General features: G+C 44.7%; 1 protein-coding gene across 3 annotated transcripts in view; it reads right to left on the reverse strand.

Annotated features, from left to right (window-relative positions):
- The window catches only part of LOC146060500 (uncharacterized), a 334,626-nt gene that overhangs the window by 84,174 nt on the left and 222,527 nt on the right, over positions 1-27,925 (reverse strand). For all 3 annotated transcript variants that reach the window (XM_083173757.1, XM_083173756.1, XM_083173755.1), the window contains 3 exons: positions 22,948-23,113; positions 15,966-16,130; positions 15,190-15,353 (listed from right to left, as the gene is read on the reverse strand). In XM_083173757.1, coding sequence (XP_083029883.1) covers positions 15,190-15,353; positions 15,966-16,130; positions 22,948-23,113 — 495 coding nt within the window. The remainder of the gene's footprint in view (positions 1-15,189; positions 15,354-15,965; positions 16,131-22,947; positions 23,114-27,925) is intronic.

A 27,925-nucleotide genomic window follows, 5' to 3' on the forward strand; every position in this document is an offset into this window, starting at 1 on the left:
AGGAACTGTTTTAAATCAGTTCCCAGCATGGCGTGCATCAAGAGGACTATCCCAGGATTACGGATATCCCAGGTTTGGCCTCCCTAGCCAGCACTCTGTAAACTGCACGCCATGCACCCAGCCCTTCAATCTCCTGAGAAGAAAAGCAGCAAGTAAAAGTGAGCCACCAAACTGCCCTCTCTTTCTGTGGTGGGACTGTTACAAAAAAATGCAAATCTGGCCAGTTGGGAGGTACATTCCAACTGTGGAATTTCTGGCAGGCCATTTCAATTAGCAGTCATCTAAAGGGGAAGCAATTCAACTAAAAGGCGGTAGAAAAAGCTGTTTCCGTTCTGACAGGCCTTGATTTTTGCATGTACTGTACTTTTTGGTGATAAACATCAAAACTTGGCCATTATGGAATACATATGGTATGCAAAGAGATCTGCTGAAAAAGAAAAATGGTCTCTAAAATGCAATTAACAAAATGAAAGCAAAAGTCTGATTATAAATAGCACGATTCTCCGCAAAAGTTTTCATATATACTTTATGTCCCTCTCCATCTATAGTTTCTGTCATTGTATACTTCTGTTTAAGAAGTCAGTATTTTTTTATTAATTAAGAAAGTCAGAATTAATTAATAATGTTTAGAATTATATAATATTCCTTATTTGCAAACACCAGATAGCCTTCCAGCACCAGACATAACATTCATTATTCAATGCATACTGTAGCATGAGAAATGGAAAAAGTAATTACTTTGCTCTAAATTTAGAATCCCTTTTAAAGATCATATCTGGAAGTATTTTCAAATGAGATGCAAACAAACCAACAAGAAAATGATATGTAAGATATAATTCTCCATTCAAACTGATAAAATGTAAACGAATGACATTAATGGATATTGCAAGACTATTCCATTTGCCATGTAATCAATACAGTGCACTGCATGTTGTAAGACGATGTGATTAAACAAAGTGACTTCTCAGGTACACCTATTTCAGACTGAGAGTGAGATGTACTAAGCCTGGAAAGTGATAAAGTGGAGATTGATAAACGACCAGTGCTGTGGAACCCCGTAAAACTCAAGTGATACTTACTGTCAGGGCTATTTTTCTGCAGGCTTCAGCAGGAACTGTGGCCCTTATTCTAGTTCACTCTTTCTGACAAAATATTTCTTAGATGGACAAAACCATGTGCACTGCAGGGGGGCAGATGTAACTTGTGCAGAGATAATTAGATGTGGGTGGGGTTTTACACCTGCCTCACCTGCAGTGCACATGGTTTTGTCCATCTAAGAAATATTTTGTCAGAAAGAGTGAACTAGAATAATGGCCTCAGTTCCTGCTGGAGCCTGCAGAAAAATAGCCCTGCTTACTGTACATTTTAATGGTATCACAATTTTTAGGTGATTTCCCACAAACATTGTATAATAAAAAATGCCCCAAAAACATAAGTGTAACTTGTGAGTGACTGTATGAAGACAATAGAGAGACTAGGTCCACTAGTAGCTCACAGCCTGTCTGAGGCCATGCATGGAAGTCAATAAGGGTACATGTTCAGCTGAACCCTTTTGAGAATAGGGCGGGGTGAGGAGGTGCCATGAGGGAAGGGAGTAGAAGAACAAAGAGGAGCTGAAAGGGCAGAGGGGGGAACATATGAAATTGGTAGTGAGAAGGGCACAGGGATGGCCACAGTAGCCAGCATGGTGGTAGCAGGGCCCTGATGGCAGGAGGAGAATGACTGTGGGGAGGGAAGAGATGAAGCAGGCTAAAAAAGGCTACTATCTCCATCCTGACACTGACCACAATAACTGTAGACGGTGGCTGCACTACGCACAGCGACTCAGTATTTTGAGTAGCGTCTGTCAAATATTTAGGGGTGTTGAACAGCCCCCTTGCCTCTTCTGTTCCAGAACCTATGTTGACAGGTCTGCCATGGCTCTGGCTTGGTCTAAAAGGCTCAAGCTGGGTTGTGTTTCCCAGGATCTCAACCAAACTTATTAATGGGTCTAATTCTGCATGGATGCAATGTTAAAGGCACAACAGGATTTGTTCTAGGTTATGCCTAAAGTTATCTGATTGGCGGCTCTGTGGAAGTGCATACAGCATGATAGTGTGGAAAGAGAGATGGGTGGCAATCAAAGATTAACACTCAGAAAGCGCAACTGCACTCCAATTGTAATAATTCCACAATATTTATTTCATAATATAATTCATTTATTTAAAAAAACTATATCTAGTACATTTCATATATGACCACAATTCATAAAAAGCATGTAACACACAGACAGGGCTGGCAACTGAAATCTTGGGGCCCTGTACAATTATATTTCTGGGGCCCCCACCTAATCCCAAATCCACACAACCCTCTTCTGTACGAGCCTGATTTAACCTTTCGCTGTTCCAGATCCTGCTTTCAGGTGCAGACTTCTCTCATTCTCAGACCTGTTGGCCTGGACCCTGGCTGCTGCCTTCTGCTGGCCTGTCACTTTCACAAAAGAACTCAGAGCACTACAAGCAGGCACGGAACAGACGACCCGCACATGTGCTATAAAGTGCAGGAGCCAGAGACTGAGGCTACAGTGCCAGCGGTGGTTATGGCTGTGCACCTGCGGCCACAGGCCATGTGCACACACAGAGTAGATGGCTCTGAGCACTGAACGGAAGGGTGCACACACAGTAGACAGCAGTGGCACACAGTGTCAGTCAGACTCAGCCACACACAGATGGTTCACAGTAGACGGCCTGGCCGCGAGGGTCACTGACAGGCCAGCGGCCATGATGGGGCATGGAAGCTCTGGGGCCCTTGAGATTGCTAGGGCCCGTCACACTTGTCCCCTTTGACCCCCCCTGTCGCCTGCCCTGCACACAGACAAGACATACAACCTATAACATAAAAAGTCCTATTGGACTTTATATGTCCAATAGCTATAAAAACCGGCATCAGTGACAGCTATAGCTATAAAAATCGGCATCAGTGACAGTGGGGATTCATCTGAGGAAGCCGCTGATACAGCTCAAAGGCGGAGAAACGAGTATGTGGAGCCCCAAATCGATCTGGTCACCAGTGGCTATACAAGAAAGCAGTCTCTAACTCTGCAGTTTTAACCTGCCAAAATTTTGTTGGACACTCAGCACCTGGAGCGCTCACCCTCAGCAGAGGTAGAGAGCGAGCTCAGAAAAAGGAATTGCGGTGATACAACTATTCAGAGGAGACATCTAATATAAAGCCTAAATTGGGACTGGTAACTATAAATATTGCCTCACTCACAAAAGACTCTAAAAGTGATAAGCCATATAAGCCTCATTAAGCCTCATTAGAGACATTAGAAACCTGCCTCATTGAAGTGCCCAATAGGACTTTATATGTTATACTGTATGTTGTATGTCTTGTCTGTGTGTTACATGCTTTTTATGAATTGTGGTCATATATGAAATGTACTAGATATAGTTTTTTAAATAAATGAATTATATTATGAAATAAATATTGTGGAATTATTACAATTGGAGTGCAGTTGCGCTTTCTGAGTGTCAATCTTTGATTGCCACCCATCTCTCCTTGTCTATATGTATAGGAGGTTCGCAATTTCCTCCTAAAAAGAGAGCCGCAACCACACTCCAATACATATTTAATATCCAGGTGCCAGATTTAAATAGAAATATAACAATACCACCAGTGAGGATCAGCGCTACTGGGTGACTTTGTAGTCACAACTGTTGGTTAGTGTGGAAAGATACTGCAAAGAGAGACATCTCTGATCAATAAAGATAGGAAGATATTTCAGCAGGGCCTCTCTAAAATTATTCTAAAAGTTTTATATATATTGAACTCAATGGACTAACCAGGGGTGGGCACATCCTGCCATAGTTATGCTATTTAGCCATGCTGAAATAGCTGGAGGGCCGCCTATTGCCCACCCCACTAACCTCATCAGCTATGTAACTCCTAACTATATATGAGAAGGAGGTGGATCACAGGCACTGTCGAATCGGGATTGAATCACTGTGTACACATTCGATTTAGACTACATAGTACAGACCCGTACTAAATAGTCTTGTTTGCACAGTCTGGAACAAAAGCGGATGTGTTGCCGCTGGACTTGTGTGTCACTGATGTAATTTTCTCGTGATGATGGAAAAATTAAATATTTGTGTAAGTGGCACAATATGTAAATAAAAAATGTGAGGTTGTAAAAGGGGGGAATCCAGGGACTCGTACCGAAACTCACAATTCAATGGGAGCGCACAAGTGCATGGTATCTTTACAATCTTTAAATGATCACCAATGTGAATCAGATATGTTCATATACCAATAATGAAGTGATGGTGTCCAAATGCGTACCGTACTCACTGGGACAATGTGAGATTAAAGCATATCTAGGTTTCTTTCTAAAAGTGGAAGTAACTTCGCATAGGGTCACCTCATGCAGATGATAAAATCAATCTACCAAAACGGCTGCGTACCGTACTCACTCGTAGCAATGATGAAATGGGCACATAGCAGTTTCTTTAAAGAGGCCTATCCTATATCGTTCACCAACATAGTTTTTCACACACAGAGTTATTTAACTCCTATCGCAAATATAATAACCACTGAATACTGGGGGTCATATTCCCCTTCCCCCCTCCTCCCCTTCTATTTAAGTATAATAGCACATCTATACCGATATCACATCTTTAGGATCACCACCGCAGTTTTTCATTTTATGGTTTTTCACGTTTTTTGTAGTTGATCACATCTTTTTCCATCATAGCTGTTAGCACGCTGCACAAGGCACTAAAACTACACAATGGATAACAATGATAAATTGCCACCTCATATGTGTCCCAGCTTTTACACAAAGGGGACATTTATTTCACTCCTCCTTTCCCATCAAAATACTGACCATCTAAAACACTGGGAAAGGATAGAAGATGACAGCGGTAATATAAATCGCATTGGATTACATGACACGGATCACTATCAGTGAATACCAAAATAATGACCAATGGGTGTATTGCTCTCTTACAATCTGAACACTGGTAACTCAGTATGACACCGACAACCTAATGTCACGACCACCATGTCTGCCACTCACGCCTCCCATGCCATGGCTGCCCCTGGGGTTCCTAACAGGGTGGTTCAGACTCTGGCACTCACCTCCGCTATCTGTCCCCTTGTTCCTGGGTTGCGTGATGTCGCGCTGTCATCTCATGGTGACAGTGTCAGCGTGCACGCTGGTGACATGCGGGGCCTGGACGGCATGGGGCCTGAGTTGCCATAGTGTTCGGTGTCCTGTCTGGGCCTGGCTGGACACGCTGGCTGGTGCATGCTGCACACTTCCTGCTTCGGAAACCTGTTCCCCCCCCCTGGTGGCGGCCATCTTGTTGGTTTCTCCAATCAGGCTGCACTGCCAATTTCCATACAACCAATCACAGTGCAGCTCTCCCTTCAAATACTGACTTACTGGGCCAAACCAGCAGTCAGTACAATGATGTCCTTATTCTAGGCATCTGACTCTCCTTGCTGCTGGTAGCGCTGCTACTTCTAGTTCCAGAGACTCTATCTGGTATCCTGCTATACCCGCTGTCTTCAACCATCACATCGCAGACCCCTGCTGCCGCCTTAACGGACCGGACAAGGTTAGACCCCCAAAGGGGTCATCCTTTCTCCAACCTGACGGTTATTACTCTGCCATCCCGCCTGGTTACAGCTATTAGGGTTGTCAGCACACCCTTCCCGGATTCTTCCATTCATCCAATCATCCATTCTTCCAATCATCCAACCATCCACTCATCCAACCATCCAACCGTCCAATCATCCAACCATCCAATCTTTCATTCACTCATTCAATCATCCAATTCGGCAATCCAATCATCCAATTCTTCAAGTTTTCATTTATTTCTTCAAACCTTCAAGTCAAGTCATCTCTTCATCACAATCACCTGCAAGCTCTACAATAAGTATTGCATATCATTTACTTTGTTTACTCATTATCTACAGTATTATCCTTGTGCCATTCCTCATCTTCTGTACCATAGTATCTTTATTAAAACTGTTTTTTCTTTTATCCAATTGCCGTCCTCCCTTCTGTCCCCTATACAAAAACCATATATCAAAGCACCTAGCCTCCGTTTCACTCCAGCCGATGCTACCGGAAACGTGACACCTAATAACGGGTAACTATGGAAAACTGCCACCTGACAGGTGTCCTAATTCCAACGCAAAGGGGATATTTCACTATATCCCTCTTTCCCTATCAAATTACTGACTATGTCAAACACGGAAAGAGATAGGGATGGCTGCTGTGACACAAATCATATTGAACTCCATGACACAGATCACTATTAGCAAATATCCTAATGATTAGAACAATGCCCAAAAACAATTGATGCACCGCTTACTTAAAAATAAGCTGAACACTGGCAATGTGATATATGGAATATGCAGGAAGAGATATGATGTGTTTCAAGTCTGCACTCATAGGGTTAATTTGCTCCTGAGCTCAAATCACACAGTGGCCCTTATTCTGATCGGTGCGTACTTTCCCGAATTCTTACGGTGCGGTCCGCACGCCACGCTGTGCGGCGGCGTGCGGGCATCGTCCGTAGAAACGCCCATGTGTCCTCCGCATTCGGACGGACTCACTCTTTAAGAACAGGGCGTGTGTGCGGACGACATACAAACCGTGCGTGTGCGGTGGACACGTACAGATTCTTGCATGGTCTTCCCGCACAAGCACGGTCTTACCACGTCAGAACGTACGGGAAGCTGTCCGTACGCCCCGATGCGGAGTATTTACGCTCAATCCCACACTTTTTTACTGAGTACACACAGCGATCACATGACCCACTTAGGCAATTAGGCAACCTCCTGAAAAAGGGATTGTTATCAATTTCAATCAATTAAATGCTCATCTATACTGACCCACATTCCTACTACATTCATGACACACATTAACCCTTACAGCATGTGACCCTAACATACATCTAGATACACTATGTACATTTTGCTTATTTTAAAGATTTAAAACAAGTTACACATATACTTTAGCATGTTAGAAAAAAACACTGACAACTTTGAACTTTAAATAAATATTTATTCCAAAACAAGTGTCCAAAACATCAAAATTAATTTTCGGCATCAATGATGCGGTCCATTTCCGCCAACATTTGGCGCATCAGGCCTCGCAGTCTAAGGAGGGCCCCACGGCGACCCTCCTCTGCTTGGGCAGGCTCATCTGTGGAGGAAATACAAATTGAAAAATGACTAATGATATTCATGCATACATTTAACATAGTCAAACCTACTTTTTAAACATGCACCGTGACAGGTGTGTGTGTATATATATATATATATATATATATATATATATATATACATATATTTATATACACACATATATAACTATATATATGAGACATACACCTATACATACATGCATACATACTACATGGAAAGCCTGATTTTGGCCCTCTACCCTTTACTCTGTAGAACACCTCACAGTCATACTGCTCCTTCTCAATCCAAACCCACCCATGACTAAGCTCTGAGAAGCATGTCACGCGCTGCACCAATCACAATTCGGCAAACAAAGTTCAGTGTCTCTTATATGATGGAGCCTGCCAGGGGAGTTACACAACTCTCAGGAATGCTCAGTACATTTGTGCAATCAAGCATGGCTTGCCTGCTGATGGTCTGCTCCAGAAATCATTGTCAGAATGCCAGTTAGGGGAAGCTGCAGCACTAACCCACTCCCATGCTCAAAAGCATTACTAAGACCAAATCCACACACAATTATGGTGCAAAACATACATGCAGACCGCAGGGGGTGGTTAGCTAGAGGAGGGCCCAGGGGCACTGACCACTTGTTACTCCAGTCTAAGCCACGCCTGTCCATACTCCATTTATGCCATACTGAATCTAGTTTACAAAGATCATTCACCAGTAAACTCTACTCACCTATATGAGGCTACAGATTGTATGCAAGCAGCAGGGACATGAAACACTTACATTAGCAAGTCATCCCTTTCTTCCAGGATACAGATTAACTACACAGGTTCAGTGGCACTTTAAATCGATATGAAAGACATCCTCACAACCTGTGTCATTAATATGTGTCCTGGATGAAAGGGATGGTTTGCCCACCCTATCTAACCCCAAAGTGTGTCTGTTGCTATCCCGTTTGTTTTGTCACTTTATAGTATTGTAAAAATCAATTGAATCACCAGTGCTACATAGCAAATAGTAAATGCCAAACGGATAAATTAATCCTTATGTATACATACCAATTCCGGCCGCCTGGACGACCTCACAGGCCTCCACCTCCTCAGGGGCCTCCAATGCTCCCACCTCGTCCTCCCCTTGGATGACGTCCTCCTCGGGTGGCAGCGCCTCCACAGCCCACCCCTCCTCATCCTCAACTTCTTGGGCCCCCTCCTCCGGCCTCCCTTCCTGAGGAAGGTCCTCCAGGGCCACCTCTGCCTCCTCCTCCTACATTTCCTGGGCCCCCTCCTCCGGGCTCCCTTCCTGCGGAAGGTCCTCCAGGGCCACCTCTGCCTCCTCCCGGGCCTGTCTTGCGCGATCACGTGCTGTGTATGGGAAAAATCAAAAAAGTGGCAATTAGTGGTAATTACTATTAAGCCTTATCAAGCTATAAATGCAAAGGTTAGAAGTACAGATAATTGTACAGGCAAACAGCTCCTTAGTGGCCTTTACAAAACACAGCCTGTAACATGGCAGGTATGCTGTGACATTTGGCCCATTGTAAGCATCACAAGCATTAATCCTCCCCAATAACATATTTTATGACCATTACAGGGTGTCAAACAGGAAGTAGCACTCATATATTGTATGCCATGTTTAACTCATGATCAGGCTGGTGACCTTAGTGGATTAAATAATGTCAGGTAAGCAATCATGTCCAAATCCCCATTTACTGTTGAAATACTCACATCTAGCAATGCTGGCCCTTATTTGTTGCAGTCTCTCTGGCTCCCTGCGCCTGAGGTCGGACCACCGCCGCTCCAGCTGAGCGATGGTCCGCCGCACCTGGGTGCGTGCGAATATACAGCGGCGGGCCACCGCATAGGCATTGCGCTTCTGGCGGTTGGTAATAAAGTGGCCCGCCCGCCCCAGCCTGGTCTCCATAACGGAGACCAAAGTTCTCAGCTCCGCGGGTGAGAATGGGGCTGCTCTCCCATAGGCCGCCATCTTAGCAATGGCACAAATCAAACAATCGTGTGCTGTCATTGGTTGATCAGAGTGATATTTGGTATTAACTTTATTGTTCATTTTTACACTAACAGCGTGTATGCGCCCGAACAGACGGTTAACCCATTGCATCGCACACCCATCCTAAACAGACAGTGTAAAATAAGATGGAAACACATTATATATAATCTATACCATCCACCAAACATGGGTATAAGCAACAGGTGAAATAGTCTGCATCACTAGACACTTACACCTAACTCCACAAGGTTCTAAACAGCTATTTTATAATGAAAGCTATGCAGCAGAAACATAGCAAATAGTGGCAGACCTTTTCCAAAAATTAGGCCATGCTGCCATGTGTACACTTACCTTCTACTGGCCCATACTACAGAGGTGGAATGAAAAGTAGCTAGCATACAGCTTGAATTTGGAGTGCTTTCACATGTGATTTGGATGCTAGCACTGATTACTTGTGGCTAAGTGGTGGACTGGATTTACATATGGAATGGGTAGTGTCAGTTGTACTACATACCAAACAAGTGCACAGTACAGATGTACATTCAAATATACATTTCATGTGTGACCTCAGTTTTATTTTGTCAATGGTGTTGGAATCTGCATTTAGCTACTAAATCAGACTTACTCAGTTTGCCAGGTTTTTGAGAAATAATTGTCCACACCAAGGGGTGTCCCGTATGCGCCGCACGGTTGACGCTGGCGTACGGAACGCGGCCGTACGGAACGCAGGTTGCAGCTGATTAACGCCAATTACAGAAATAGTATTTAAAGTTGTCCTAGAAAGGCAAACAGTTGTTGCAAACATGGCTGGCTCAGAGTCAGAGGAAGAACAGGTGGTGCAGAATCTCTTGTCCCGCATGGAAGCCAACACCACCTATGTCCCCCTCAACCCAGAGCAGCCAGATGGGCCATCAACATCAGGCCAATCAGCAGCTGGCCCATCCTCAGCATCAGCAGAATCATTGGGAACACAGCAGGTGGCTTCCCAACAGTAGCCAGCCCAGCACTTCAAGTACAGCAACCGGTGGCCGTGGCAGTGCCAGTGGCAGTGGCGGTGCCAGTGGTCGTGCCCGTGGCCGCAGTCGGGCAACAGAGGAACCAACCACAAGAAACATGGCATATGAACCGCAGGAGCTTGACATCCTGGTGACCCGGGCACGTGATTTAATAGAGTGCCCAGCGGTAAAGTTGACACACACAAGGAGATGGAAGATCTGGGAGGAGATAACGGCGGAGATTAATGCAGTGGCTCCACAAGTTCGTGAGGCGGAGCACGTTAAGAAGAGGCAAGTACATGTGTGTTACATTTGAGCAGTACAAGTCCAGTAATGTTTACATTCAATATTAGATGGAGTTGGTTAATGGGTGTTCACGTTGCTTGTAGGCACAGACATGTTGGCCATGACATTGAATTGATAGTTATTGGAGGGTGACTGTTGTTGTATCTTCTAAGGGTTGGTTTTAAAAATGAATATAATGTAAGTTTGGTGTCAGTAGGCACATGTTGTATTATGTTTCAGATTGCAATGGGTGCTACAGCAAACATGAGGAGTTACATGTATTAATATGTACACTTTGATTGCAGGTGGCACGACTTCAAAGGCAACCTCAAGAAGAAATTGACCCAGCGGTGGGAACACAGCCACACCTCTGGGGCTGGCCCCATGCCTGGCAAGCTGAAGCTCACCCCCCTGGAAGAGATGGCACAGTGCTGCATTGCAGTGGAGGAGGTCCGGGGGGTGAGCACCATAGACAGCGAGTCCCCAGCGGAAGTGATGGCTTCTACGCTTGAAGGTAATTATTTGCCAGGCCATAAGTAGATGTTTTGAATTTGGCATGGAATGTGTGGTAATTGGTAATTTCTCGTTCAACAGCATCCCCACCGCTTGGTCCAGATTCTCTTGAGGAGGTTGTGGAGTCTGTGCCACCTGGCCCCAGTAGCAGGCCCGTGCAGCAGCAGCCGGAAATGTCCGCGGCTGAATTGTCCACGTGGGGCCATGTGCTAGACAGTATTGTGCAGCAGGGAGACTCGGCATTCGAGCGGGTGCGTAGGGCCGAGGAGGTGCTGCAGGGTTTGACCACCAGCCACCAGAGTATTGCTGCGAGCCTGCAGGCTATGAGTGCCAGCCAGCAAGCTATGAGTGACAGCCAGCAAGCTATTGCTGCTAGCCTGCAGGCAAAATTAACTCCTCCTCCGCCATAATGAACTTATGGTGGAGCTAGTTACCACCAATAGGGTCCTAATGTCACCCGCTTCTGGTGCTTTACCAACATCATCACTCCCTGCTGCCAGAGGGGGAAGAACATCCACCCCCTCCCCAGCATGTGCTCCACGTGACCCACCATCTGACTGTGGCCGTGGGCGAGGCCGAAGAGCTGCTGCACGTGGCAAGGAGCCTGCCAGGGGCAAACGTGCCCGCAAATTAACTTGTGTCCCCATTAATCTCCACCGTTATGTCTTCCCAAATCTTCCATTGAGCTGTGTGTGTCAGGTTCCTGTGTCAAAATCCGTGCCGAGGGTCACCAGATTTGCCCGCGGTTCAAATGTCATGTTTGGTTCCCCTGTTGCCCTGTTTCGGCTACCATTACTGTGTGCTGTACTTGAAGTGTTGGTGCTGTACTTTTGTTGTGAAGCCACCTGATGTGTTCCTAATGATTCTGCTGTGGCTATTTATTATATATTATTTACTTTTAGTCCTGTTATGGTACCATTTGTTTTGTGATGTTTTTGACATTTTTGGCAAAGTTTCTTTAATAAATGTTATTTTGGCCCCACAAATGTCTGTATTAATTGATACACGCAGAAGTGACATGTGTATTAGTATTATTAATATTAAGTTGTGTTAATTATTTGCTGTGTAAAAGTGTGTGACAAGTGCAGCATGTAATGTTCCCTTTAAGCTGCAATGCTTCCAATTGTAGCAGTGAGAAGCGTGTCATTAACAAGTAATGAGTAAAGTAGGTGATTGTATTGTGTTCAGCTGACATTGGTTGAGGTGCGTCCGTCCTGATTCGGCGTTCCGATTGCCTAGCGCATGACCGAGTGGTGTCCGCAAAGCAATACTAGCCTTTTGGACACCGCACATTTCTACCCTTTTTGTTCGCGTGCATTCGGCGTGCTGTCCGAATGCACGCCTACCCAAATATGTGTACTCCCCCGTGTCCGCCCATGTTTCCGCCCAGTTTAGCCCACTTTGAAACTACGCCCCTGTGTCATTCCGCATGATGCCCATAACACACCCATATTGGCCGAATGATTGCGGTGCACATTTCTGTACGGTATTAGTGAGAACAAGTACGGAGACCATACGTGGCACATGCGCATAGCGTTCCCCACGCATGCGCAGACGGCTAAAAAACGCGATCCGAAAGAATTCGGGAAAGTACGCACCGATCAGAATAAGGGCCAGTGTGTGATCTACATTCTAACACAGAACAGGCCACCTAGGGTGTGATAGAAGAACCAATGAGTGACCCAATACACTAAAATGTATACACTCACGCATGAAACTCCTCATGAATATTGATTAGATGACAGGTACTTAAGGAGCTTCCGGTATTTTGTCAGGTTGGTCCTGACGAAGCTCCTGTGTGAAGCGTACGCTGACCTAAACACTCAGTGTGTGCTCTCCTCCTCTCCCCTTCCCCAATACAATGTATTTTGATCTGTATTAGCTTAAAATTAACTTAGTCGGAGCGGTATGCCAGTCTTCACTGGACCACTCAGTCAGAGGCGCGACGTGCGTGATGTCCGCAGCGCTAACTTCTGACTCCTAGTAGACGGAGGTCTCCAACCTGACATATACACGCCGGAGCCTCCTTGCCGGGTGCGCGATATCACCACTGATGCGGCCCCCCCTCATACCCACGGTGCACAGTGCTGGTGTAAAAGTGGCAGATCTCACCAGACACGCACCGATCGAGGGGTGATCTGCGGGGTACCACACTGCCCGATAAATTGTGATCTGGGGCATGGCATTGATCGGTGACAGCACAATACAGGGAGACATTGTCTGTGTTTATGTGTATCACTGTTTGTCCATATTTCGCAACAATCTTTTAAAACATATCTAATAAAGGTTACATTTTATTCCTTGATAATCTGTGCACCCCAAAGAGACAATCAAAAAGTAACCAATCAAAAAATAAACATAAATTTAACATTAGGCAAATTTTCCAACTGCCTTAGTAATGGGGGGCCGATCCAGAGAAGCATCCAATGATTCCCTTAATACATCCATATGGTGGGGGTAGCATTCTCCAAATATGTCAACATCTGCCGGGGTGCCATAATCCAGAAAAGTCCCAAAAGCTCTGGTACTTCCAAGTATATGCAGAGAAAATGGAGATACTCACCGGGCTTGCTTGAAGCTTATTTATTCTCACCTCAATACATTAGTGCATCATAGTGGGTACAGGTCGATGTTTCGGTCCAGTGCAGGACCTTTTTCAAGACCCCCTTCCTGCTCTCTCCAGTGTGCAACTACATCCAGCCTAATGTGGACCTTATATAGCAGTCAGTGAAACTCATTAGCCACCCCCCCCCCCCCCCATGATTTAGAGGAGATATGCAAAATCTGCTCAGTTCAGTACAACATTTCTCAACTACAACCTACAAGCCAAACATATAGTGCTCAAGGTTCACTAGTTATGACAATAAACACATCCAAAAGAACATCTGTTAGTGTGTTACCTTACATAAATATAAATATATATTGTCAGCCCCGGCCGGCCAGCGTGGTCTCAGCGGCGGAATGCCAGTGCCCAGAGGGTGCACAAGGTGACAGGGGACCTGGGTGACGCGCGCTCGTCCACTTGAGGGTAATAATGAACACCCGGCCCCCTGTTCTGATTGGCTGATTGGCCAGCTTATCCCTTTTAAGGGATCTGGCTGAGTTCAGCCCCGCCAGGTATAGTCTTTTGTTGGACATTCCTGGCCCTGTCTGGTCCACCCTGGTTTTGCCCAATCAGTGCACAGTCGGTCATCAGTCCTTCTCCAGACAGCTATTCCACCTTCAGCTGCTGGAAGTCAGTCCATCCGCTGGTCCACCTCTGGGGTCACGTAAGTACTCCTCTGGAGCCCTGTTTTCTATATATATTTCTTTTTCTGGCAGTTCGCCTTGTATGTTTGTTATCTGGCAGTTTGCCCTGTAATACAGTTCTCTGGCAGTTTGCCTTATGTTTGAGTTGCTAACTTTTGTCTTTACTATTCTGTTAGTCCAGCGGTCAGCCTATTATCTTTGTTTCCCAGTTTACCTGTGTCTTCCTGAAGCCTCTCCGAGGTGGGGAGGTGCTCAGAGGGTCAGCTGTGTTTTCCGTTTTGGGGTATCATGTTTTTGTCTCTTTATCTCTCCATTATACCTTAACTCTGGTTTACTGGAGATACCTTGGTTCCGTGGTTACTGGTGTTTGCGACTGGGTCTCCCTCCCATCCTTGGCCTGGTGCCGGTAGTTAGGGTGTTTCTCCCAGTCAGGCACTGCAGTTAGAAATCCTCTGGGTCCTACCTCTGGAGATTGCAGGCACTTTGTCACCTCTCAAGACCTGGTTGCATCGGGGTTGGAGTGGGCTTAACTCGCTCCTTCGCACGCAGCGACTAAAGGTGAAGCCTAGCATTGCAGGGGTCTGTCATCTGTCAGAGGTAGTCAATAGAGTCAGAGCAGGGTTTGCTGTGGCCATTCTAAACAGCGGTCCTGGCTGTGGGCGCGCGCTTAAAAAACTAGACAGTACAATAAGTCATTACACATATATATTCTTAATACATAGCAGTACCAACTCCAAAAACATTTCTGAATATTAATTATTTAATTAGTTGGTAAAATTAGCATTTATTTATGCTTTACACAGTGCTACTTTAGATTAGATTTTAATGTATGAACAAGTTTTAAGTGATTGAAACATGAATTGAGATAATTTATAAATGGATGTAGACCAAGCTATATAGAAATGTTACCTCTAAAATTGAAAAGTATTTTTAAGACAATGATGTCACCTACCACAGAAGGATCAGTCCACCTGGGCGATCTCTGCAGACTTGTGAAGTCATGCTGCCGTGTCAGTAGCTTCTCCTCTCCTCCCCAGCGTCGTGGTAACTCTGAAAGCTGGCTACTTTGGGCTCCCTTTAGTATTCTAGCAAAGGCATTGGTGTAAAGACCTTCCACTGTTTATGAGTGCCAGGGAAACAAAAAAGTTGAAGAACAGTAAGTTATATTGTGAAACAATAAACTTAAGAATGAAATAATAAGCTGGTTTAATTATGTAAAGCTTTGAGAGCCAGTCACAACCTGACAGCCGTTTCAACTGCTCTCCGGCAGTTTTTCTGATGAAAACTGCCGGAGAGCAGTTGAAATGGCTGTCAGGTTGTAACAGCTGTCTCTTTTTGCAATGATGTTTTTGCAATAAACTTCTTCTTTTTTCTTCACCCAATATCGCTGTGCGCTGGCTCCAATTCCTTCTTGAAAGAGGGGGTAAGTGCTTTCTATTCATGTTTCTATGTGCCTTGCACCAGCTCAAGTCTCTTTGGTTTGTTAGAAGTGCCTAACCTGCAACACCATTATTGTATCTCTCTCTCTCTCTGTGTATATATATATATATATATATATATATATATATATATATGTGTGTAGATATATATATAAATATGTAAATATATACAGTAGATATAAAATACTCTGTACTATATAGACACAAGTTTCCATTAATTGTATGACAGACATATTTAAAATTTGATTACAACACAAAACAAAGCATTGTAATTTATAGTTGCTGTCACCTTCCAGTCCGAATGCTTGTTTGATTTGGACGCGTAGACCAATATGCTGACGGTATCGTGCCACATGATGAATGTTACAATAATTCAAGGATGGTTGTGCCATAAAAGAATTATCACCTCCTATTCTTTTCTCATACCAGTCATTCAGCTCTTTTTCTGGCACTACTATATATAAAAAAAAGTAATGTCAAAAAATTTAAATAAGTTGAACACGATGGACTAACGTCTTTTTTCAACCTTAATTACGGTTATGTTACTATGGGCCTTATTTTGGTTCATTCTTTCTTTCAAAATCCTTCTTAGATGGACAAAACCATGTGCACTGCAGGGGGGGCAGATGTAACATGTGCAGAGAGAATTAGATTTGGGTGAGTAATTTTGTTTCTGTGCAGGGAAAATACTGACTGCTTTATTTTTACACTGCAATATAGATCTCACTTTGAAGTAAAACCCCACCCAAATCTAATTCTCTCTGCACAAGTAACACCTGCCCCACCTGCAGTGCACATGGTTTTGCCCATCTAAGAAGGATTTTATCAGAAAGAATGAACCAAAATAAGGCCCTATGTTACTAATGTTAAATAAATTATGTTAGGTATATGGAGACCTACAATAAACCCCACCAGATACTTAAAGATAACAACAAACCAAATGAAACGATGGTCATACTGTGACTATAATAAAGTTATATTGGCAACGCCACTAACATGAATCAGGAGCCACACGGCATCACTCTAATTAATATTTTCCAAACAATTGTTTCTGTGCAAGTTCAAAACATCAAAAGATTGTCAATACAGCTTTCATATAATTAATTTTTTCATTGCTTAATTCATCTGTTTGAAAAAAAAAAAACCTGACAAACAAACATGAACGTATTTGGCATAATCATTTACTATACTTAAATTGGTTTAAGAAATATATGTAGTGCCAATTGGTAAATGGTTTATGTTGGGGGACACCCCAGTCCCACCTTAGGAAATCCGTTTGTATGTAAGATTAGGGAATGCACCCTGGTGGCTGAACTTTTATTACAAGAGAGCCTATTTAACTCAGCTGTTACATAAGGGGCCTTATTCAGATTGCATCGGTACTCAGATTGCATCGGTACTGCGCGCATTCGCACACAGTACCGATGTTGTGCGTCTGCGCATGCGCAGGCGTGTTTCTGCGCATGTGCAGGCGCATGGTGCGTGCACCCACGGCGACCTTTCGGGTCGCCGGGTGCACGCACCCATGGCAGCGAGGGGGGGGGCGGAGATGGGCGGGGAGCGCTGGGCTGCACCATTACCATATGGGAACGCCCAGCGTTCCATGGGCGTTTCGCGGGTGTGTGGGCCGGGTAGATGACATCACCGGATGTCAGCTGCCCGCCCATATCACGCCAGCGTGCACGCATATATACGCAACTGAAAAGTCACTTATATATGCGTGCACGCTAAACATCATTCGATGGTCGGTGACCATCGAATGATGTGGGTGGACACCCCAGCAAAGCGAATGGATGTTTATGCAAAACATCCATTCGCAGCTGTGCGGGCGAAGCCACACTTTGCTGGGGCGGCGGGGGGGCGTGCGTTCGCCGAGCGGGGTTTGGTGGACTCGCAAGGCTGCGAATTCGCAGCCTTGCGAATCAACCTGAATAACCCCCATGGTGCGCCAAAATGGAGACTTTTGCTGTAGCGGCATCGTATGTAATCGCAGTAGGTTAATGTGCTTGCCGATAGATAGCATGGCATTTTTCCCAGCTGCACATGTGTAGTGAATGGTTTCCTTTCAGTTTCTTCATTCCTGGAAAGTTGCATGATTGGGTGCATGATGTATTCCTCCAGATCAGTGCAAAGAGCTGTTATCCAATTTCTTTGTGCAGAAGGCGAGCATGCTTCAGAAATTTGGGATGAAGGTGGTGTATGGAAAGCAGTGTCTTACATGGTGCACCATATTCCGGTGGTGTCAGGGTTATGAGGCGGGATGCGAAAGCATCAAGGACTTGCCACGACCCGGGCAGGCGCACGTTGTCACCACCGGAATATGGTGCGCTGCAGCATACTACTTATAACTTGCGTCGTACCAATCCTCTTTTATGATGAACAGTAGGTCATATTAAGAAACTAATAAAGACAAATAGGATTGGTTGCTTAAAATTTTGAAATTTGTGTACTTAAGAATTCATACAGACCAACTACTGAACCCCTTCAAACAATAATGTCATTAGGATTCTGACAATTAAAATACAGGTAACAGATAATTGAATATGTATGGTATTATGGGTATGGGTTATTGGATTGACAGTGTCTAGGTCAGCAGTCAATAGGTCAACAATGTAGAGGTCTACACCAAAATGTTGACATGCACAAAGTCAACATTGCCAAAATGTTGATATGGAAATGTTGACATCTTTGACATGAGTTTTTCAGGTTTTTTTGTGTCAATGTCAACACCTGAACACGTAGACCCCAATTTGTTTACCACGTACTCTCATATGGCTTGATTAGGTCACTTCGGGCCAGGTGCCTAACTGCTCTTGGCACACATTACCATTCCTAATCAGAGTCTATGTGCATGGTAGAGTATGAAAAAGTCATACAAAAACAAAATGAATAATGAATAAACTCATGTTTTGTCACTTTGCGCATGTCAAAATTGTGGTGTAGCCTTCTACATTGTCGACAGTTCATGTGCAACCCGGTATTAGAGTAACCCAGCTCTCTTAACAGTAGGGTCGAGACACAAGGGAAATGCAGTGATTGTATTTTTTGTTTAACATCAAAAGACTGCCCATTTGACATGTGGTCATTATGTCTACAGCGTCTAGGTCGATAGTCAAAAGGTCGACCACTATTGGTCGACAGTCAAAAGGTCAACACATGAAAGGGGTCAATGTGCATTATGTCGACATATGCAAAAGGTCAACCCAGGCAATATGTCAACATGAAAAATGTTGACATTGAAAATGATGACATAGAAAACAGTTGACATGAGTTGTTCATGATTAATTAATTTTTTAAACCAACTTGTTTATACGTTACCATCCCAGTGGGCATAGAAGGAGAATACAAAAGTTCCCGAAGTATGGCGAATGCAGTGAGTAATGCGACGAAATGTGGTACACTTATACAGTGTCCATAGCAACCTACAGATGGAGCCGCTCTCATCTGTAGGTCGCTCCCGTTGTGCCAATCACATCCATCCAAGTGAATTGGGCACGCGTACATCAGAGTCGCTCGCGTGCCCTATTCTAGGCAATGGATGCCCCCTCCTGTAAGACGCTTGCGTGTCCACGTTCGTCGGCGACAACAATGAAAGCAGCTCCATCTGTATGTCGACATAGACATTCAAAAATGAAAAACTCATGTAAACCTTTCTTGCTTCGACATTTTGCATATGTTGACCTTTTTGATGCGTCAACCTTTTGACTGTCGACCAATAGTGGTCAACCTTTTGATTGTCGACCTAGACACTGACGACCTAACAACCCATAAATACTTATTTTACCACTGTTGAAATACAGTAACTTCTGATTGGTTTATCAATCAATATGTTATTATTATTATTATTATCTTTTATATATATGGCAACACAAGGGATCCGCAGTGCCCAATTACAGAGTACATAAACGAGTAAGCAAAACAGTGACATACAGATGGAGCAGCTCTCAATGGAGATGCTCCTGGTGATAGAATCGCCAATCACTGCCACGTGCCAGCTGACAGAAAGGGGCGCACGCGCATGAGACATTCTGTCGGAGCCCTCCGCCAGTTTTCAGCAGCTAACCCAGTCTGCCCCCACTCCCTGCCCGTCTCCCTGAAGCGGAGACAGGCAGGGAAACCAGTCCCGCAGCCTTGCCGACGGGGACACGCGAGCATGTGAGACACTCACGCGTCCCGTCAGATGGAACTCCTGTCCGCCAGCCTGCACCAGCTCAGGACATCTGGCGATCCTGCAGGCTGGCTGACAGGCACTCCATCTGAACAGGTGAATACAGTAGAGGAAGTGTACAGGGTACATACACATCAGTGTGGCAGAAAACCATAGGATTTCGTGTCATCAAAGGAAATTAGGAAAGAGGGCCCTGGTCATGGAAGCTTACATTCTAAAGAACAGTAATGCTATTAGAATTGTATGTATCCTGCTGAATTACAGATTACCGTATATACTCGAGTATAAATCGACCCGAATATAAGCCGAGGCACCTAATTGTACAACAAAAAACTGGGAAAACGTATTGACTAAAGTGGAACCCTCACTCGAGTATAAGCCGAATAAGGGCCATAGTGCCGGATTCACTAAGGCTCGTTAAGCAGCGAAGAATCTCTGCTTAATGAGCGCTCTAACACCGGCCACCAGGCGAGCGAGTGCCCACCCCGGTAGCATAAACATCCATTTGCTTGGGAGTGTATAGATCAAAAATCATTCGATGGGCGCCGACCATCGAATGATTTTTTTCCCCCTGTTGCAAATATAAGTCTGTCTTGACTGACCAATATTTGCGGCGTGCAGCTCAGAGAACGGGGCAGGTGGCTGACGTCCTGTGACATCAGCCACCCTCCCTCGTTGAACACCTTGGCGCCGAAGGCATCCGCATCGGGGCCCTGCACATGCGTATATTAGCATATACACATGTGCAGAGCCAAAAGATCATTCCCCTGACCAAATACGTTAGGGTCCGATTGTTAGTGAATCAGGCCCAGAGTTTGCACACAGTTAATGTATTTTTAATATTTAATTTTTTTCATATTTCTTCATGATAAAGCTTTGTTTTATGATGTGGATTATGGTTTATTGTATATGGTTTGTTGTATATGCACTTGTTATAGTATTATTTTCCCCTTTTATATTTAACAGTAAATTGTACAGTATATATTTTAGTGTACGCTTAATGTCAAATTGCTATTGCATTTTGCTGGGCAGCCCCCGGGGTGTATGCGCGGGCAATGATTGGTGAGCGCTGATGTGGTCTCCTGCATCATCGCCGGCTGCCGCCATTCAGTCTTCAACTGTGGAAAATGGTTCACCCCCATGAAAATCACTCAGTGTATATGTACTGAGCGATTTATTGGCCAGCAATTTTTACATAATCACTCGGCATACACAGTAGTGTGTGGGCAACTTTACTGATTGGCACAATGCTATCCAATTAGCCCTGATGGGTGCCTGAGGCATCTGAACCATTTAATGCGATAAGCAGTCACCAGAGACCCATTTTGTCACGATAACGCAGGTCCGAGAACTTATGCTAGATACTCTCTGGCAAAGTGGCAAGGCAAGCAGGTATAAAAGGTATTTTCGCCAGTGTGACATCATCTACAGCCTGGTTGTGGCCATTTAGATAAATTTCAGGAAAACAAAGTTTCCTTCTTTATAAAGCTCTTGCTTTTGAGAAGAGAGCATCCTTCCCTGTCAGCAGACCCCCCCCCCCCCCCATTAGGGCTGTTTCCAAAAATTTCCCGGGCTGGTATTCTAACCCAATCCGCCCCTGCTGCCCTGCCCGTACCCACAATTTAGGTAATATACAGTAAATGATATTAACAATTATTGTAACAACAGTCATCATTTACAAATGTCAGTCAAGTCTGAAAATACAAAGGATGAAAGACAATGCCAAACATAAAAAAAAGTATTGCTTTTAAACATGTTCTGCAGGGGACAGACTATTAGAGAGAAAAAAAGCCTGGGAGACAGCTACATTATGTTGGTATAAGCCAAAGCTTAGTAAAATGCATCTACCCTCTTTAACCCTTTGAGTGCCAAGGGGAATTTGTCAAAATAGGTGCGAAAATTGGCAAGCAAAACTTTTTATTAAACCCTTTGAATGCCAACGTTGCTGTAAGAGAGCCTTAAAATATCCATTAAAAATGCCAGCATCACTTAAGGCCCATACACACTAGTAGACTTTCATTTCAAAAGACTTTGCCAAAATCTTTGATAGATATATCTTTCACCAAAGTAGTGCGTACACACTAGACTATTTTCCTCAAAGAGCGAGAGATTTTCAGGAGGCGAAAGACTTTGCTAAAAATCTTTCATATACAAGGCTATTTACATAATGGGCTGGGTTTGAATTCCAAGGGTGGGAGCAGTGTCCATTTTAATCAGTGCATTCCTGTTCTTGGTGCCTGATTCAGAACTGATTGCTGGCAAAATCCCACCCGTGTGCACGGCAAACATTTTATTTGTAGCCGTGCACGTAGGGAGAAAATTATTCACACCATCATGTCCATTACACATTATACCACATACTAGAACGCCCATTACACAATATGCCACACACCATTGGGTGATCGGCAGTGGGTGATAGTGATGGATAGCGGGTGACAGCAGTGTAAGGGTGGTGGATTAGGGTGACGGGCAGTGGGTGATAGTGACAGATAGTGGGTGACAGCAGCATGAGGGTGATGGGCAGTGGGTGATAGCGATGGATAGTGGGTGATAGCGATGGATAGTGGGTGACGGCAGCATAAGGGCGACATCGGTGTGAGGGTGACGAGCAGTGAGTGATAGTAATGGATAGTGGGTGACAGCAGCATGAGGGTGGTGGATGAGGGTGACGGGCAGTGGGTGACAGCAGCGTGAGGGTGATGGGCAGTGGGTGATGGTGACGGATTGTGGGTGACGGCAGCGTAAGGGTGGCCGGTGATGGTGACGGATAGTGTACTGGCTGGGGGGGGTCATGCCATCCTGCCACCCTGCCACCCGACACAGTCCGCTACTGGAACTTGGGCCCCTAGGATTATGGGGCCCTAGGGCTTTTTCAGCATAAAAAATGTTCTGAAAAAGTAGGCTTATACTCGAGTATATATGGTAATATATCTCACACAAGCCTACAATGATAGAATAATGTAAGTGCATGGCTTAAAGTTGATTTGTATTGTTTTAAGAAAACGGTTGAAGATAGTTGATTAGTCCTAATGTTCCTCATTATGTTATATGTAAAAGGAGAAACAATAGTTACAAAAATATTGTTATAATAGAGAATATATACCTTGGCTCTGATCTTGCTCCATTAATTGTTCTGCCATGTCTTTCACACTCTTGGGAAATAAGATATCTTGTTGAAATGTGGACATAATCTCAGATTCTGACCTTGTGGGTTTAGCATCATCTGTGAAGTAATAGCCTGATGTATAGCTGGGCATTGGCTGTGAGTGCTGTATGAGGAGAGAGCATATACAAAGAATGAGAAGAGATTGGCAGACATTGAGGGGGAAATTTACTAAGGGAAATTTGTAAAAAATAGGCGTATTTGTATCCAGAAATACACTTATTTTTGACATTTACTATCTCGAAAATACGGCAATTCGTAGTCGTATTGATAGCACATCAATACGAATACGAATTGCCGTATTTTTGGCATAGTAAATGTCAAAAATAAGTGTATTTCTGGATACAAATACAATAGAGAGAATAGGAGAGGGGAGTGATGGCGCTCGGGGGTTTGGTGAGGATAGTTTGATGTAAAGAAAATGGGAAGCTGGGAGCAATAACTGTGGGCTGGGTGTTGTGATGATAAAAACAGGGAGCAATAACTGTAGGCTGGGTGTTGGGATGATGTATAAACAGGGAGCAATAACTGTAGGCACCTTCATTATCAACATCCTGCCTACAGTTATTGCTCCCTGTTTATACATCATCCCAACACCCAGCCTACAGTTATTGCTCCCAGCTTCCCATTTTCTTTACATCAAACTATCCTCACCAAACCCCCGAGCGCCATCACTCCCCTCTCCTACTCTCTCTATTGTATTACTAGGGGGACCGAGACTTCCCCCAAGGAGTGAGGGCTGCTAGGGGTTTTCCTCTCCGAGCGCTGTGCAGTTTTCTGTTTTACTGGATACAAATACACCTATTTTTTTTTACAAATTTCCTTTAGTAAATTTCCCCCAACATGTCAGTGTGCTGATACTTCCCTTAGGGAAATTTGTAAAAAAATAGGTGTAGTTGTATGCCTGGAAATTTTCCGGGCTCAGCTACACTGCGGCAGTGGGCTGTCCCGGAAAATTTCCAGGCATACCACTTATATCAGCTGTGCTGTGCACCACTGGCGCATTACCTGTCCAGACACCCCCCACCTCCTCTCCCCTTCCCTCCCGTCATTGCCCCTCACCTCTATGCTTTCTGCCCCTGCTGCCATTATTTGCAGGGAGCAGGCGGCAGGCTTGGGGGTGTTCGGGGCAGCTCGGGGGGGACTCGGGATCTCTCAGGAAATCAGGGGTCCGAGTCCTCCCGAGCCGCCCAGAACATCCCCAAGCCTGCTGCCTGCGATCACTGCTGTAACTGACAGCTGGGGCATCGGCAGAGGAGCTCCGCCATAGCGGAGGTGAGGGCGTTTGTACGCCCCTTGAGTGGTGGGTTTTGCCCTGCCCCAGCAAAACCCACCACTCAAGGGGTTAATGATGGAGCCATTACTTTATGTACATTGTGCTACAGCACAATGCCAAAGTGCCAAAGTCTCCTTCACATACCACAAGCAACAGATCCTACATGCCATTTGTATAACCCTTGTTACATGCAGTATGAATGGCGAGTCCCTGAGCGCCCATACGTGTGTTTATCAGCATTACTATTAGCATTGGAAACCTCTTTATCCTCGGGATTAAAAAAATACATATATTTTGAACTACTTAATACAGAGGCATATTTTTCAAAGTAGGAAGATGGAGCAAATGGAGATATATAAAGCACTAACCAATCAGCTTCTAATGTTAATTGTACAAGTTATAGGGCCCATTTAAGTAGGATCACATATACAATGCACTCTGGGCTGAATATTAGCCACTAGGATGGCATTGTAATATGTAATCCTATTGGAGGGATGTACTGTATGGGATGTAGGCCTACTACGCCCTCCTGTCTGACACTGGCACCGGTGATTCCATCAAGCCAAGTCCTCTACCAGCGCAGCACAGCAAGCCAGCCTTGCGGCGTTCAGTGTGACAGTCCGGCCATTCATCTCCCGGCGTATCGTGAGCAGCTTTGCCTTTTGGCTTATATTTATGTCATGTGGTATCCAGTCCACAGAGTTGTTTTATTTGGTACGAATCCTTAATACATGGATCGTGGACTTCTACTTTTACTAATAAAGTATTTTATTGTGTACTGTACCATGAAACACATTTCTTCTATTCCCATCTAGATTTCGGTACTTGTTTCCTAGCACGGCGCTCAATATTTTCATCTTATGGCATCTTATGCGATTGCATCGCATGCCATATAGCCGCATACAATGCATGAGATGCGATGGTATACGATTTTTTATTGTACAACCACCATGATGGGTCCTTACAATGTTAAATGGCCCCCCATACTCAACGCCACCCCCACGATCAAAGCCAACCCGAAGCGTGGCGAGCGCAGCGGTACACGTCCTCCGACCTTTTCATACCCCCAGTATCCACGTCGGCGTGGAGTTGATCTTAGATAGTGTGGCGAGCGCAGCAAGCCACCGAGCCCGAATCGTGGCGAGCGCAGGGCGATTTGCTTGCAGGGCGATTTGCTTGCAGGGCCTGTGAATGGATGTTACACAGTGACATCCATTCACAGCCTAGTGGGACCCTCCCACATCATTCGATGGTCGCCGACCCTCGAATGATGGCGATGGTGCACGCATATAAAAGTGACTGTGAAGTCACTTACATATGCATGGAGGCTCGGGAGGAAGTGGGCAGGCAGCTGACATCTGGTGATATCAGGTGGCTGCCTCCCGCACACACGTCATTGGGTCATTTGGTCCATGCAAATGGAAATAGACCAGAATAAGGGCCATAGTGCCGGATTCACTAAGGCTCGTTAAGCAGCGAAGAATCTCTGCTTAATGAGCGCTCTAACACCGGCCACCAGGCGAGCGAGTGCCCACCCCGGTAGCATAAACATCCATTTGCTTGGGAGTGTATAGATCAAAAATCATTCGATGGGCGCCGACCATCGAATGATTTTTTTCCCCCTGTTGCAAATATAAGTCTGTCTTGACTGACCAATATTTGCGGCGTGCAGCTCAGAGAACGGGGCAGGTGGCTGACGTCCTGTGACATCAGCCACCCTCCCTCGTTGAACACCTTGGCGCCGAAGGCATCCGCATCGGGGCCCTGCACATGCGTATATTAGCATATACACATGTGCAGAGCCAAAAGATCATTCCCCTGACCAAATACGTTAGGGTCCGATTGTTAGTGAATCAGGCCCAGAGTTTGCACACAGTTAATGTATTTTTAATATTTAATTTTTTTCATATTTCTTCATGATAAAGCTTTGTTTTATGATGTGGATTATGGTTTATTGTATATGGTTTGTTGTATATGCACTTGTTATAGTATTATTTTCCCCTTTTATATTTAACAGTAAATTGTACAGTATATATTTTAGTGTACGCTTAATGTCAAATTGCTATTGCATTTTGCTGGGCAGCCCCCGGGGTGTATGCGCGGGCAATGATTGGTGAGCGCTGATGTGGTCTCCTGCATCATCGCCGGCTGCCGCCATTCAGTCTTCAACTGTGGAAAATGGTTCACCCCCATGAAAATCACTCAGTGTATATGTACTGAGCGATTTATTGGCCAGCAATTTTTACATAATCACTCGGCATACACAGTAGTGTGTGGGCAACTTTACTGATTGGCACAATGCTATCCAATTAGCCCTGATGGGTGCCTGAGGCATCTGAACCATTTAATGCGATAAGCAGTCACCAGAGACCCATTTTGTCACGATAACGCAGGTCCGAGAACTTATGCTAGATACTCTCTGGCAAAGTGGCAAGGCAAGCAGGTATAAAAGGTATTTTCGCCAGTGTGACATCATCTACAGCCTGGTTGTGGCCATTTAGATACCATAAAATTTCAGGAAAACAAAGTTTCCTTCTTGATAAAGCTCTTGCTTTTGAGAAGAGAGCATCCTTCCCTGTCAGCAGACCCCCCCCCCCCCCATTAGGGCTGTTTCCAAAAATTTCCCGGGCTGGTATTCTAACCCAATCCGCCCCTGCTGCCCTGCCCGTACCCACAATTTAGGTAATATACAGTAAATGATATTAACAATTATTGTAACAACAGTCATCATTTACAAATGTCAGTCAAGTCTGAAAATACAAAGGATGAAAGACAATGCCAAACATAAAAAAAGTATTGCTTTTAAACATGTTCTGCAGGGGACAGACTATTAGAGAGAAAAAAAGCCTGGGAGACAGCTACATTATGTTGGTATAAGCCAAAGCTTAGTAAAATGCATCTACCCTCTTTAACCCTTTGAGTGCCAAGGGGAATTTGTCAAAATAGGTGCGAAAATTGGCAAGCAAAACTTTTTATTAAACCCTTTGAATGCCAACGTTGCTGTAAGAGAGCCTTAAAATATCCATTAAAAATGCCAGCATCACTTAAGGCCCATACACACTAGTAGACTTTCATTTCAAAAGACTTTGCCAAAATCTTTGATAGATATATCTTTCACCAAAGTAGTGCGTACACACTAGACTATTTTCCTCAAAGAGCGAGAGATTTTCAGGAGGCGAAAGACTTTGCTAAAAATCTTTCATATACAAGGCTATTTACATAATGGGCTGGGTTTGAATTCCAAGGGTGGGAGCAGTGTCCATTTTAATCAGTGCATTCCTGTTCTTGGTGCCTGATTCAGAACTGATTGCTGGCAAAATCCCACCCGTGTGCACGGCAAACATTTTATTTGTAGCCGTGCACGTAGGGAGAAAATTATTCACACCATCATGTCCATTACACATTATACCACATACTAGAACGCCCATTACACAATATGCCACACACCATTGGGTGATCGGCAGTGGGTGATAGTGATGGATAGCGGGTGACAGCAGTGTAAGGGTGGTGGATTAGGGTGACGGGCAGTGGGTGATAGTGACAGATAGTGGGTGACAGCAGCATGAGGGTGATGGGCAGTGGGTGATAGCGATGGATAGTGGGTGATAGCGATGGATAGTGGGTGACGGCAGCATAAGGGCG

This window comes from Crinia signifera, chromosome 2 (assembly GCF_055691185.1).
Source record: "Crinia signifera chromosome 2, ASM5569118v1, whole genome shotgun sequence".
Lineage (NCBI taxonomy): Eukaryota > Metazoa > Chordata > Amphibia > Anura > Myobatrachidae > Crinia > Crinia signifera.